Consider the following 12,483-nt stretch of genomic DNA (forward strand, 5'->3'; position numbering starts at 1 on the left):
TTGATCACAAGGCCAATGATGACGTTATCCTCTTGATCCTATCGATCATTGAGAGTAGAATTAGTCTTTGCAAAATCACTATATGAAGATTTAGTAGACGACTTGTCTAGGATCAAGTGGAAAAGTAAACCTTTACCTCGTAAAAAAAACTTCCACACAACGATCCCATTAAGTGTAATTTCTTTCTTTCAAATTTTCAGGAGTCATGGATCCAGTCAAATTGAACATATCCATATTGGATGATGTGATATTATCCACGACAAGACTAATCAAAGTAAATCGTAAATCCAATAACAGGTAATCACAAATAGGCGCGCAGTCTGGGTGACCAACCAAATAATAATAAATGAGACACGGAAGGAATCCCAAACCACGTGACTTGCCTACAAATTAATAGTTGGAGCCCAAAGAAATAAAATCACAAGTAAGCCCAACAAAATTACTAGAGCCCAAGAGTATCTTGGTAACCACAGCCCAATTAATCAGCTTCAATCAATCAGTCCTTAATTAACCAAGTCCAAAATCAAGACGACACCACAAAAGTGCAATTCGACAACTAAAATCGGTACCTCACCAACGATCGAAACTACAACCATCGACTCAATCGAAACTGCAACCACCGACGGTCTGCACGCAACACATGATCGCTACTACCACCTACAGTTTCGACAACCACCGTCTGCTGCCACACACGACGCAACAGGTCATCAACAATCTTAGGTTTGACTCTTAATCAACCTTGCCAATCTCATCTGGGAAACAAACAGTCGGTTTGTATGGTGAGGTGGCTTTTAGTGGAGGAAAGGGGAAAGAAAGAGAAGAAACGGAGAAGTGGTAGGAAATACCAAACCCTAAAAGAATTGCTCAGATACCATGTAAACAAGTTTGGCATAAGCCGAGAGGAAGATACAATTATTTTATTATATAGAAAAATAACGTGTACATAAATGAAAATTGATTGAACTGTAACCGAAACTGATTCAATGTGCAAGAGTACTTCTCACAACAAGTCTTGTCTTGTATTCAATTTGCAATTTAGCCAAGCCCACCCGACTCAAAACTTTCCAGGAATTTTAAGTCCAAAAGGTGGCAAATTAGCAGCCATGGACATAAGAAAACAGCAGGACTGGTGACAACCAAAAAGAAAACAACGTAGTCAAGGGAGTAAGACACAGTTCCACAGTTAATTGGTAGACGCCTGACTCTCATAACCATATGGGTTCTTGCTCGCCCAGTTCCACTGGTCTCTGCACATCTCATTGATGCCATATTTTGCCCTGCAAACACAAGGAATTCTGTCAGAAAAGTGAATGTTGTAGAGCATTACACTGTCATCTGTCGAAAGGTTCAACCGGGATAGAGCTGGCTATTAAAATATTTAGTTTTATATATGTATAAAGCATATAAAATGTATAAATATAAAGTTAAATTTACATCAGAAACAACCGTGGTCCAAAGCTTTACTAAATTGTTATCTATATAGCAACTTTCAAGTCTGTCCAATATTATGGACAACAGCAGTGGAAGGTAAGCAGTATGGGTGATGGGGACTAGATACCACTACTATGAACAAGATTTTAACTAATTTGTTACTGTCCAACATTGATCAGTACTGTGTACTTGAAGAAATAATTTTGCATAGTTTACGTTGCAGTGAGTTAAATACTTACTTCCAGTTCAACTCGTGCTCAGCTTTATCTGTTGAAGCATATACAACCTCAGCATCACCAGGTCGTCGACCAGCCATCACCAGAGGGATTTTCTACACAAGAAGGACAAAAGGTTATGATTACCCTGAACTAGGGGTAAGCAATGCATAATTAAATGCTAACCAACATATGTAAAGCAACTACTACGATAAGAATTATACCTTTCCAGATGCCTTCTCAAATGCAGCTACCATTTCCAAGACTGATGTACCCTTCCCTGTCCCCAGATTGTATACCTCACAGCCTGCAGTCCACATATTTCATTGAAATCAAGCCAGTGGAAAATCAGCATTAGATACAAAGCAAGCAGAGTAGATAATTAATTCAATATATATTAAAAAGAAAAAGAAAAAGAAAGAAAAAGAAACGTTGTCAAGGTAACAAATTACTTTGTGAACCGTAATTCAACAAACATAAACAGCAGAAAGGATTCAGTATTTGAGGCAGGGAACATTGGTTTCAAATGACTAAGTAATAAATTACAACTGTACACAGTTTCAAACGAGTAAAAATATATTACAGCTGTCTCTATCGTGATGTTCAAAATAGCAAACTTATGGGGTACGGAATGGGAAATGAAGTATTTAAGTTCAAAACTAGAAATTACGAAGCCATAAGAATATTTGGAAAAAAGGTTAATGCATCTGATAAAAACCCTTGTGCTATCTCAACCCACTCACACAAATCATCAAATCATTCCGCCATGTATGCTATTAACTTCCCAATGTCAAAACTTTAGATCAGACAATATATATACACTTAACAGGCCCATACAAGTAAAATGGGAAAAGGCTGATATAAAGCCTACATCATGTAGAACAATCTCACATATCTTCAGATAAAAATCAAAATAAGCCAGTCTAGTAACACAATGACGTAATAAGAAAAAAAGACACTTGAGTGAGATCAGGATTCACAGTAAGATATTTTCTAGTTAGAGTAAGATGAGTTGAGTTATAGCAAGATGTTTTTTAGTGTACTTCGTGAACATAAGAAATTCTTTGCACAAATGGAGAAGACAAACTGAATCAGCTTGTAAATGATGATGTAATAAGAAAAAGGAACACTTGAGACGTGTCAAAGACGTGTGAAAAATCATTATCTAGGATGCAATTGTACCACAAAATCCTGTTTGACTGTGACTTTAATTACAGTAATCACCTGCATCACGATTCCTTCATCTCCTAGTAAAAACCTCAAGCCCAGAGATGTTCACTCAGATTACTGCTCAGATTTGAAGTAAACAATTTTATTGAGAGAATTACGGGCAGGAGCTGGTTCTCGAAACTTGAATCAGGAAATGAACTTGTTTGAAGTACACAATGTAGTAGGCATTACAACTAAACTGAAACAAGTCTGGCATTGGATTTTGAATGTGCAAATTCCTTTGACAAACCCCTTACACATGCTTTCCTCAATTTCCCATCCTTAAACCAAAAAAAAGGGGTTTGGAATCCTTCCCCTATTTATTTTATGCATTTCGATCTCTATTTGGACCACTTCAAACAAAATGAGAAAAAAGGGTCAATCAATAGCATAACTCCCCAGCAACAATCCCCAATGCCATACACAAGTGTTAAAGAACAATTATATGTCTATAAATAAAAGGTACTCAACAAAAAGTTTATCAACTCATGTAGAGAGGTCATAAAAGTAAATTCAATATCACAGAAGATTGTTGAGCAGAAATGGCTTATGAAATAAGAGGTAAAGAAGACCTCTACATTCTCTAAGCCCATACCTATTGAAGGATCAGATAGCTTGCTCAAAGCAGCAATATGGCCATCTGCTAAATCCACAACATGGATATAATCACGTACCTGAAAACATGAAAACCATTAATAAATATTGGTGCATCAAGAACAAGAAAGCTAACTGCGTTTTTAAGTCCAATCCTTTTGGCCTCCTTTGTCACACTCCAAAAGGAGTCCAAGATGATCTTAGGCTCAAAAGTCTAAACACAACCTATCCTGAAATACGGATGGATTTTATAAAGTAAACCAGATAACAGTAGCTTACTTTACATTATATGGGATGTTTGTTTCCCATTTTTGTAAAAATGAGAATGAAAAATATAGTCGCTATAAGTCCTATATAAGAAATATAAATTCAAATTTGATGATTTGATGTGATAAATAACGGTCATATTTTTCATTTTAATGGGGAAAAAATGGGAAACAAACATGACATAATATTATTTTCTTTTCTTTTTTGTTTTTTTTTTTTGTTTTTTGGGCCCAAATAGAGAATAATGGAGGTAGGTGGAAGCAGCAAACTATACTTACTATGAACCAAAAGATTGAGAATAGTTGAACTCGGGCACAGGCACATACAGGATATACTAAATTACATGTTTACCAAATGAAGAAAAATGGGCAGCAATTGAATGCCAATAACAATGACCAAACAGAAAAATAATCAACTACAAATATGGTCACCATCCAATGCTGACCAAAATAGCTTACCCCTGTGCCATCTTTAGTTGCATAGTCAGATCCAAAAACTGTCAGAGCAGGTCTCCTGCCAACAGCTACTTGTTGCACAAATGGCATGAGATTATTTGGAATTCCACGTGGATCTTCACCAATATAGCCACTAGGATGTGCACCAACTGGATTGAAGTACCTCAACAATATGATTTTCCATTCAGAGTCGGAGCTATACATATCGCGACATATTTCTTCAATGAAAAGCTGGAAAAATCCATATCGTTAGGTGAACTCCCATAAGAGAAATTTGATAACACCTAACACGAGGGAACCAGAGGAAAGAAAAAGAGGAACATACACACAGAGGCAGGAGGTTATAAATGTCACTAGTGTAGGCTCTGTTAGGGGGACTAAGCCCTAATCCTAATCCCGGAGGAAATAATGAACGAAACATAAAACAAAAATGCAGGTTTACCCCCAATATGAAAGCTATGTCCACTTGCCACTATAGATTTTCACTATAATGAAGAAGGAGAATTACAAGGTTTTCCTCACTCTCTCTGCCCACCTCTCTATTTTTTCTCTTACATGTAGAGAACATCTCAAATTCCTATTCATAATCTAGGAAACTATGGCAATCTAATACAAGAATATGAATTTAAATATATCCTTATAGCAGGTCAACCCATGGTCGAGCAGATAAGAGATCAGTATAATTAAGCTACACACATACCATTGGGCCCTTTATGTGTTCCCATTTCATAATTTTAAGAGAAAGAATAAATAAAAAAATATACACCTGTTTCTTACTAAAATACATGCTAACATCATCTGTCTCTTCAGATTAGCTGCATTCTGAAGCATGAATGAAAAATTGACTCTAAGAATACCTTTGTTCGTCCATAGGGATTCATAGCACTTGTGGGAAATTCCTCTGTGCAAGGTACAACTTTTGGCCAACCATAAACAGTAGCTGATGATGAAAATACAAGCTGCAATGTTCACAATAACCGAGATCAGAGAAGAACAGAAAATGTAATTGAAAATATATTATGAGAGACAGCAAAGGGGGAAGATCAGTACTTTTTTACATCCATGTGCAGCCATAACTTCTAGAAGAACAATTGTTCCAATGAGGTTATTATTATAATACAGCAAAGGTTTCTGGACACTTTCTCCAACAGCTTTTAAACCGGCAAAATGAATAACAGCATCAAACCTTTATTGAATGTGAAATTGACAAGAAGAAAATGTCAGAGTGGTGACGGAGGGTCCGATATGAACAAAAATCATTCACCAATAATTATTAAATACCCCGTGTATGGAAAAGGCATTCTTTTCCATCCTAATACTGATATCATATCCAATCACTGTCGAGTGCAAAAGTCGGCTGTGAATAAATTTCTAGGTTTGAAAATTGGAATTCTCGAAGATAGTAGAAAACAAAAATTGTCCCGAAATAAATCAAAGAAAATACATGGACATGCACCTAATTTTAATTTAGGATATCAGTGAAGAAAACCCGTTTCTCATATTACAGGAAGGGAAGAAAATCTGCAAAAACAGGTACGGGAAAACTTTAGAATTTTGAAGACCTTTTTGACTAGATGTTAAAGAAAGACTGAAGAAAATAAGTTTTATTTTACCAGTCCTTTCCTCAATAATATCCATGTTTCAAACGAACTGACTGGACATATCAATCCAGAAATCTTTCTTACTCAAATCTTCAATGACCAGTTTTTGAGGGTTAAAATGAATAATCCACAGAACACCAGTCACTAGTCAGACTTACTTTTGAGAAGCAAAAAGCTTTTCAAGCGCGGGCTTATCACGAAGATCCATCTGCAATCACACCCAAAAAATCATATACACAAAACTTGGAAATCATCACAATCAACATTAATTTACAATGAGATAAAGAAAGGCATAATTTCGAGCAGGAATACAGATCAAAAGCAAATAAATTAATACAAGATCCTTCAATTCCCACTTTTTTCTATCAAACTCTACATACACTTCTTAAAAATCAAACCTTTAGTTAAAAAACAACTCGACAGATCAATTATCAACAAAACTAGGGAAGGAAAGGGATAAAAAAAAGTAACGGACACGGATCAAACAACTATCAACCCTAAAGAACACCCAATGTTTGCACGAATCGCATCATCCCAAAATTAACCCATCAATTACACCAGTAAAAAATCAAATTTTACACCAAAAATAAAAATCCCCAAAAAACTTTTTCCAACAAATTAAAGCGGCAATTAACCAAAAAAAAAAAAAAACACCTGGTGAAAGGTGAGGTTGGCGCCATATTCACCGGCGAGTTCCCGGACTCTCTGGACGGCAATATCGGAAGAATTGTCCAAATTGTCAACCAACACAGCCTTATACCCGCCTAGCAGCAATTGCAGCACTGTATGACTCCCAATGTACCCTGCTCCACCGGTTACCAGTATACTGCCCGACATCGTTTCAATCAAATTCTTGCACACAAGAAACTATTGCAACCGTAGAAATTGAGGAGAAGAGCCTTGACCACTGACTAGGATCAGACTATATATATACACAGCGTGGTATTATACGCAATTCTTTTGCCGTTTTTTTTAATCGCTGTTGAATTTACGGGGTTGGGGTCGTGGGTGGAATTTTTCCCAAATTTTTTTTATGAAATGTAACCACGTGATCTAGGCATTTGTCGTCTTGAGTTGCGTGGGCCACCCAATGAGGTGGCGCCTCAACATTAGACAGGCACACCACGTAGATGATGCTTCCACCCTACTCGACATTTACTCCCTTTCATCGAATCACACAGTTTTTTCAAACACACATTGGACTCCATTTTTTCAAAACTTATTTTTAACTACACATTTTTTCTGTAAAATAATTATATACGTAAATTCAAAACTTTTTTCTCATTTTTTAAATACAAATCCTCCAACAAAACCAATGCTGTTTGCCCAAAAAAAAAAAAAAAAAGGGTTCAGGCAAAATGTTAATTTGCTTTAATTTCATTGTTCAATCAATATTTTTGTTCAATTTAAACATTTTATCTATAATTGGTAACTATATTCATAATCCGATTAATTAAATTCGTGACTAGATTTACGTTTGTGCTATTAAAAAATAAATAAAAAACCAACCAAATCTCGCCTCATAAAAAATGAGCGTTCCATGGTGAAAATGACATGTATATTTACTATTGAATTCATTTCACTAGCCAAGTCCCAAATTGCATGGTCAAGTCAGGAACTTTATTAGTTTGGCAACGATTACAGACAAAATGATTAGATAGAAATGAAGATATAAGTTAGGTGATTGGACTAAAATAAATTGAAGTTAGGTGACCAACACGAAACATAGTGGCAAGTTGAGCGACCCTCATTGAAATGTTTCCTAAATTTAACATTGAAAAGTCTATTATAAATTTGTATATTAACATATCCATAACTACTTACCAATTAATAAATTTGAGCAAATCTCAAGATTAGTAGAGTAGATTTGGCTAGGCCTCACTTTTCGAGTCTTCAGTTTCAACAATCTAAGTAAACACGTCTGTTTAATTAGGATAGATTTATGATAATATATCGAAATTTAATTGGGACAATAACAAGATAAAGACAGTAAATTTGAACTCAAAATCATGTTCAATCTATAATGACAAAGTAGCGTGAATGATTATAAACAGCTTAAACACGAGCCAAACACATCTACTAGCAAACCTAAACAAAATTTTTATTTTGTTGTGTGTAAAATATATTTTAAAATTGGGAAATTTATAGCAGCAGTCTCTAACCTTTTTCATTTTTGCAGATTTTACCCTAAAATTCATTTTGTACCAACGGATATTCCTAACTTTTCATAAATATGCACATGAGGTCTATCTGGATGGAAACTGTCCAAAACACCATCAATTAACCGGAAAAATTAAGGAATCAACATCTAATAAAATTATCCAAGAAAGTATTATCATTCAATAAAATCGTTGCGATAGCAGATAGGTCAAGAAATTTTCTCCGTCAAGTGACGCTGTTTTGGACGGTTTCTATTCAGATAGACTTCAAGTGCATATTTAAGTAAGGTTAGAAACATTCACTGACACAAAATAAAGGTTAAAATAAAATCTGCAAAACACGAAAATTTTAGGGATCGTTGCTGCAATTTTCCCTTTAAATTTTTGTGAATATTTAAGTCCCCATTTGATCCCCATTATACAATAATTCATTTTTTTCATATTTATTTTCAATCATATATTTTATCAATAAAATAATTTGTACGTAGATTTAAAAAAATGTTCTTACTTTTTAACCATATATTTTTCAAGAAATCGTTTTAACATAAAAACAAGGCTTTATATTTTAAAAGGTTGATCTCTAACTTTAAGGGTCTACCATCGTCTCGCTCTTGAAGTATCGTAAGAGAGGTTAATCACAGAATGTGCTCCAATAGGTTAGGGAACAAGAGCTGCATATACACTGGTACCCACAAAGAGTTTCAATTCATGTTTAAGAAATAGAACTCTCACACTACGGTTACCAGTAAGTTTGAGTATCTTTCACTCTTGTCTTTTGCACAATTGGAATTTGTTTCGGGGGACAACAAGGCTTTATATTTTATTAATATTAGTGGTGGACCCGAGTGGACGGTGGCAGATCCCATCCACGCTGAAAAGCAGTCCAGTTAGGTTTTGTCCTTTTACCATTCTTTTCTTTTGTTATTCCTCTTTTTGTGTGTCCTTTGCATAGGATTCATTTTTATCCAATAATAAACGAATGAAAGGGATTTAGTAATTATTCCCATTTCCCAGTCTTTTTCCACTTTCACTTTAAAGATTTAAAAAGGTGCAATTTTGGCATGGAATATTCATCAGATATTTGCCTTTCATTTTCCTGTTCTGACTTTATTTCTTCTTGTCATTTTCCTTTTTGTTTTCGCCCATTCAACCCTGATTATTTTTCTATAAATATAAGAGTTGTTTACATAACAACGAGATCAATAAATTTTGAGAAGATTTTACTATTCTGCAATTATAATTCATTGCACTTCGTAATTTCATTAATATGAATCATTCTGTTGGTTCTACTATCATCCATTGATGTTTATGTCGAAGAGCCTAGCAAAGAGTTATATAATGAAATGTTCCACATGGAATTTTACGCCAAAATGGCTTTATTCCAAACAAACCAATAATTATGGTAAGGTTGTCGAATAAACATTATTTGGCCTGAGTGCTTCATCCGTGCCAAGCATTGTATTATTTTACACAAAGGGAGTTGAACCAAATTGAAAGAAAAATGTGACATGCTGGATTAATGCAAATTTGCTTTATTTTTAAATATAAAAATATGTTGGATACAACGAAGAACACAAAAAAGAAAAGCATATGTTAAAATTTAATGGTTATCATATCCAATCATGTCTAGTTCAACATATCGAACATGTCAATCTATATGTATTATAAATTTGGACAAAAAATTTGTTCAAATTTGATAAAATTTGTCACTTTTCTTCTTAGTCTCGTACCGAATAACTTTTTCAATTTAAATTTTAGGTAAGATTTCGTTGTTTAAATTCAATTATGCAAAATAAATATAGATAATTATTCGAACCATATTATTGTGATTGCTTAGAGTAACCGCAATTCTGGTATCGGGTGATTGCCATGGGGCCTGTTTCAGCTGAAATGCCATGATTAAAATTAACATAACAACAGCCACGTGAAAAGGCATCTACAGAATTTCCTTTTCGTCATTCGGTTTGATTAAAAAAAACGTCTCTGTTTGCTTGGAAAGTCAATAAAAAGTTAAAGTTTTAACTATGAAACTCAAAATTTTTATCAAATTTTCAATCACACTTTTATCAAAAACCATGCAAACAACCCTGATCATATTAATTTCGACCTGGTTCTTCCAACATTGTCCCTGTTTGACCCCCATTAATTTTCATTCAATTACATTTCATTTTTTCTCTCTTCTATTTTCAACTACACAATTTTTCATAAAACAATGTTACACGTAAATCGAAAACTTTTCATTCTTTTTTAACCACTTATTTTTCAAAAAAATACTATTCCAACCATTAATTTCTCCACAAAATGAGGACCAAACGGGGGCAATTATATTATGAGCAACAAATCATCAATTGTTGCTCTTGGGACGAAACTTTTAGCATCGATTCAAGAAAAACAAGACTCTCGTATGTATTGTGTTAAGTTGTGAAGTTCAAGAACTTGCGAACCGTTACTTTTCAAAAATATTTTTCCTCGATTGAGAAATGTTCGGTCACTTAAAAAAGTAAATTTCACTGACTTTTAAGCTTATTGACCATACATGCTTTTAGCGCCTGTTTAGGAGTGATTTTGAGAATTGATTTTTTGACCGTTAGGAGAAAAATGAGGTCTACCTGTGAGAGAAGAAGTCAAATATGACGGTTGAAATAATGAAATAACGGTCAAAAAATCAATTTTTTGGATGAAAAAATCGGGCCCAAACAGGCCCTTAGTCCAAAATGTATCTTAATTTCATTTCCCGCGACACAATCTTTTGACTAAACAAAAGCAATTACCAAGTATTGTAAACTTCACACTGCCGCTCTTTCCAGCTTAAACAAAAGCAATTACCAAGTATTGTAAACTTCATACAACACCGCCGTTATTTCCAGCTTGAAACTATCATATAATGGCTAATTGTCGATTAAATTCATGATCCGGTTCGTGTCATCACTTCCAATCTAGAATTGTATATAAACAGGGTACTGTACATATTATTGAATTATTTTACATCATTATCGTATCATTAATATCTTTAGCATCACTTCCCAACTTGCAATCAATCTTTAGTGCTGCTACCCAAGAATCAACCTGGAGAGACACGGGAATATTTTCGTTATGCCACTGAACATAATGACGAAAGCCAAAAGATCAAATTTCATATCAAATATGTACTATTATAAGAACTATGTGAAATGTCGAGTTAATGAAAGGAAAAAAAAGTTTAAAAAACTCGTTCATCATAATGCCTAGCTGGTAATGCACAACATAGGAACAAGTCAGAAACAACAATTATCAGATAAATACTCGTACTAGGATATCAATAATTTCAATATTGTAAGTACCTGTATCTTAGAAACATTTGAGCACTCGTATCGCAGCCCATGACGAGTTAGGATATAAAAGCAATATCGAGTTTCCTCATCTTCTCGTGTAAAGCATGGGAGAGAATCAACTTCAACTATATCAGACAGTAGGGTGGAGTCCTGGGGACTCAAATCTGCAAAATATGACGTCCAGTAAACTATTGAACACTCATTCTTCGTCCACTATGATCAAGATTAAGAGATGCATGGTCAATGCATGAAGTTTTATGTTAAAAGTATAAGCATTTAATTTAATGAAATCAACAAACCCCCCAGAAAATCTGAAGCACCAGATTCTACAAGAGGGGTAAAATAAAAGGTCTAAAATCAAGTAGTTATGGAAGAAACCTAAATAATGACATTCGATAAGAAACCCAGAAATTCAATCATTACCGGCGGATGATAAAAACAAATAGATATATGATCCCTGAAGAACTACAAAGCGCGGAAGCCAGTCATCAACTTCAGCGTCGTCGAGAGGAGGAGGTTCTCCAGGTAATGCTTCCCATCTCTACCAAATAGAATGGAGAACTTAAGTCAGACGAAACAGTGAAATCGAAACAATGTTAAAACGTGAAAGATGATTTGTACCGATCTTATGTAAAGATAGCTTGACAGACGAGCATATCTCAATATTTCGTCAAGATGTTCTAACCTGTATAAAAATGCAGTTCTCATCATTGGATTAGTAACTCACAACTTATAAAGTTGAAATAGAAAGCTCTTGAAGAAAATAATCAATATCAAAAAAAAAAAAAAAAAAAAAAAAAATAATCAATAAAAAAAAAAAAAAAAAAAAAAAAAGGGCATGTAGCATAAACATTGCAGAGCAACTACTTAGGTAAAAAAAAAAATTAGTTCCTCTTTGCTCTGAATCAAGAACTGGGGAGAAAATTTTCCTGTGCTGCAAATTTTTTAACGAATGGAAACCTAGTCTTGAAAAACAACTGCACTAATTCCTGATCAGCCACGAGGTTAAAGAAGGTATCTTATCATGGTTCAAAAAAGGAAGACTTAAAAGGTTCCTAGGAAGTAACCAAACCAGCCACATATGCCACTAATTGGGGACAACCCGATGATAGAGTCCTTATGAATTGCTAAAGTGGGGGTCCCATAACAAAGAGTATTTATAAGATGTATCAATATTCAAGGCATGTGTAGGGTAAAAAAGAGAGGATAAAATCCAAAGCCTTTTTTAGGTTCTCCTTCTT

The 12,483-nt window shown here is 34.5% G+C and overlaps 2 protein-coding genes and 1 long non-coding RNA gene across 4 annotated transcripts in view; all 3 read right to left on the reverse strand.

Annotated features, from left to right (window-relative positions):
• Positions 1–893: 893 nt before the first annotated feature.
• Positions 894–6,790, reverse strand: LOC111393988 (UDP-glucose 4-epimerase GEPI48-like). The gene is made up of 9 exons (XM_023019782.1): positions 6,427–6,790; positions 5,931–5,980; positions 5,222–5,357; positions 5,029–5,130; positions 4,175–4,402; positions 3,451–3,529; positions 1,871–1,953; positions 1,671–1,762; positions 894–1,277 (listed from the first exon to the last, which is right to left on the reverse strand). Exons 1-9 carry the CDS (start codon positions 6,607–6,609, stop codon positions 1,184–1,186), a joined length of 1,047 nt encoding a protein of 348 aa, XP_022875550.1. The 5' UTR covers positions 6,610–6,790; the 3' UTR covers positions 894–1,183.
• Positions 5,364–5,924, reverse strand: LOC111393989. Its single transcript, XR_002702533.1, has 3 exons — positions 5,785–5,924; positions 5,628–5,692; positions 5,364–5,508 (listed from the first exon to the last, which is right to left on the reverse strand). It is a non-coding gene; the product is annotated as an uncharacterized LOC111393989 (long non-coding RNA).
• A 3,963-nt stretch (positions 6,791–10,753) lies between the features above and the next one.
• The window catches only part of LOC111393990, a 3,832-nt gene continuing 2,102 nt past the window's right edge, over positions 10,754–12,483 (reverse strand). For both annotated transcript variants that reach the window (XM_023019784.1, XM_023019783.1), the window contains 4 exons: positions 11,864–11,927; positions 11,666–11,783; positions 11,252–11,406; positions 10,754–10,997 (listed from right to left, as the gene is read on the reverse strand). In XM_023019784.1, coding sequence (XP_022875552.1) covers positions 10,914–10,997; positions 11,252–11,406; positions 11,666–11,783; positions 11,864–11,927 — 421 coding nt within the window. In that variant the 3' untranslated portion in view covers positions 10,754–10,913. The remainder of the gene's footprint in view (positions 10,998–11,251; positions 11,407–11,665; positions 11,784–11,863; positions 11,928–12,483) is intronic.

Source organism: Olea europaea, chromosome 4, assembly GCF_002742605.1.
Source record: "Olea europaea var. sylvestris chromosome 4, O_europaea_v1, whole genome shotgun sequence".
Classification (NCBI taxonomy): Eukaryota; Viridiplantae; Streptophyta; class Magnoliopsida; order Lamiales; family Oleaceae; genus Olea; species Olea europaea.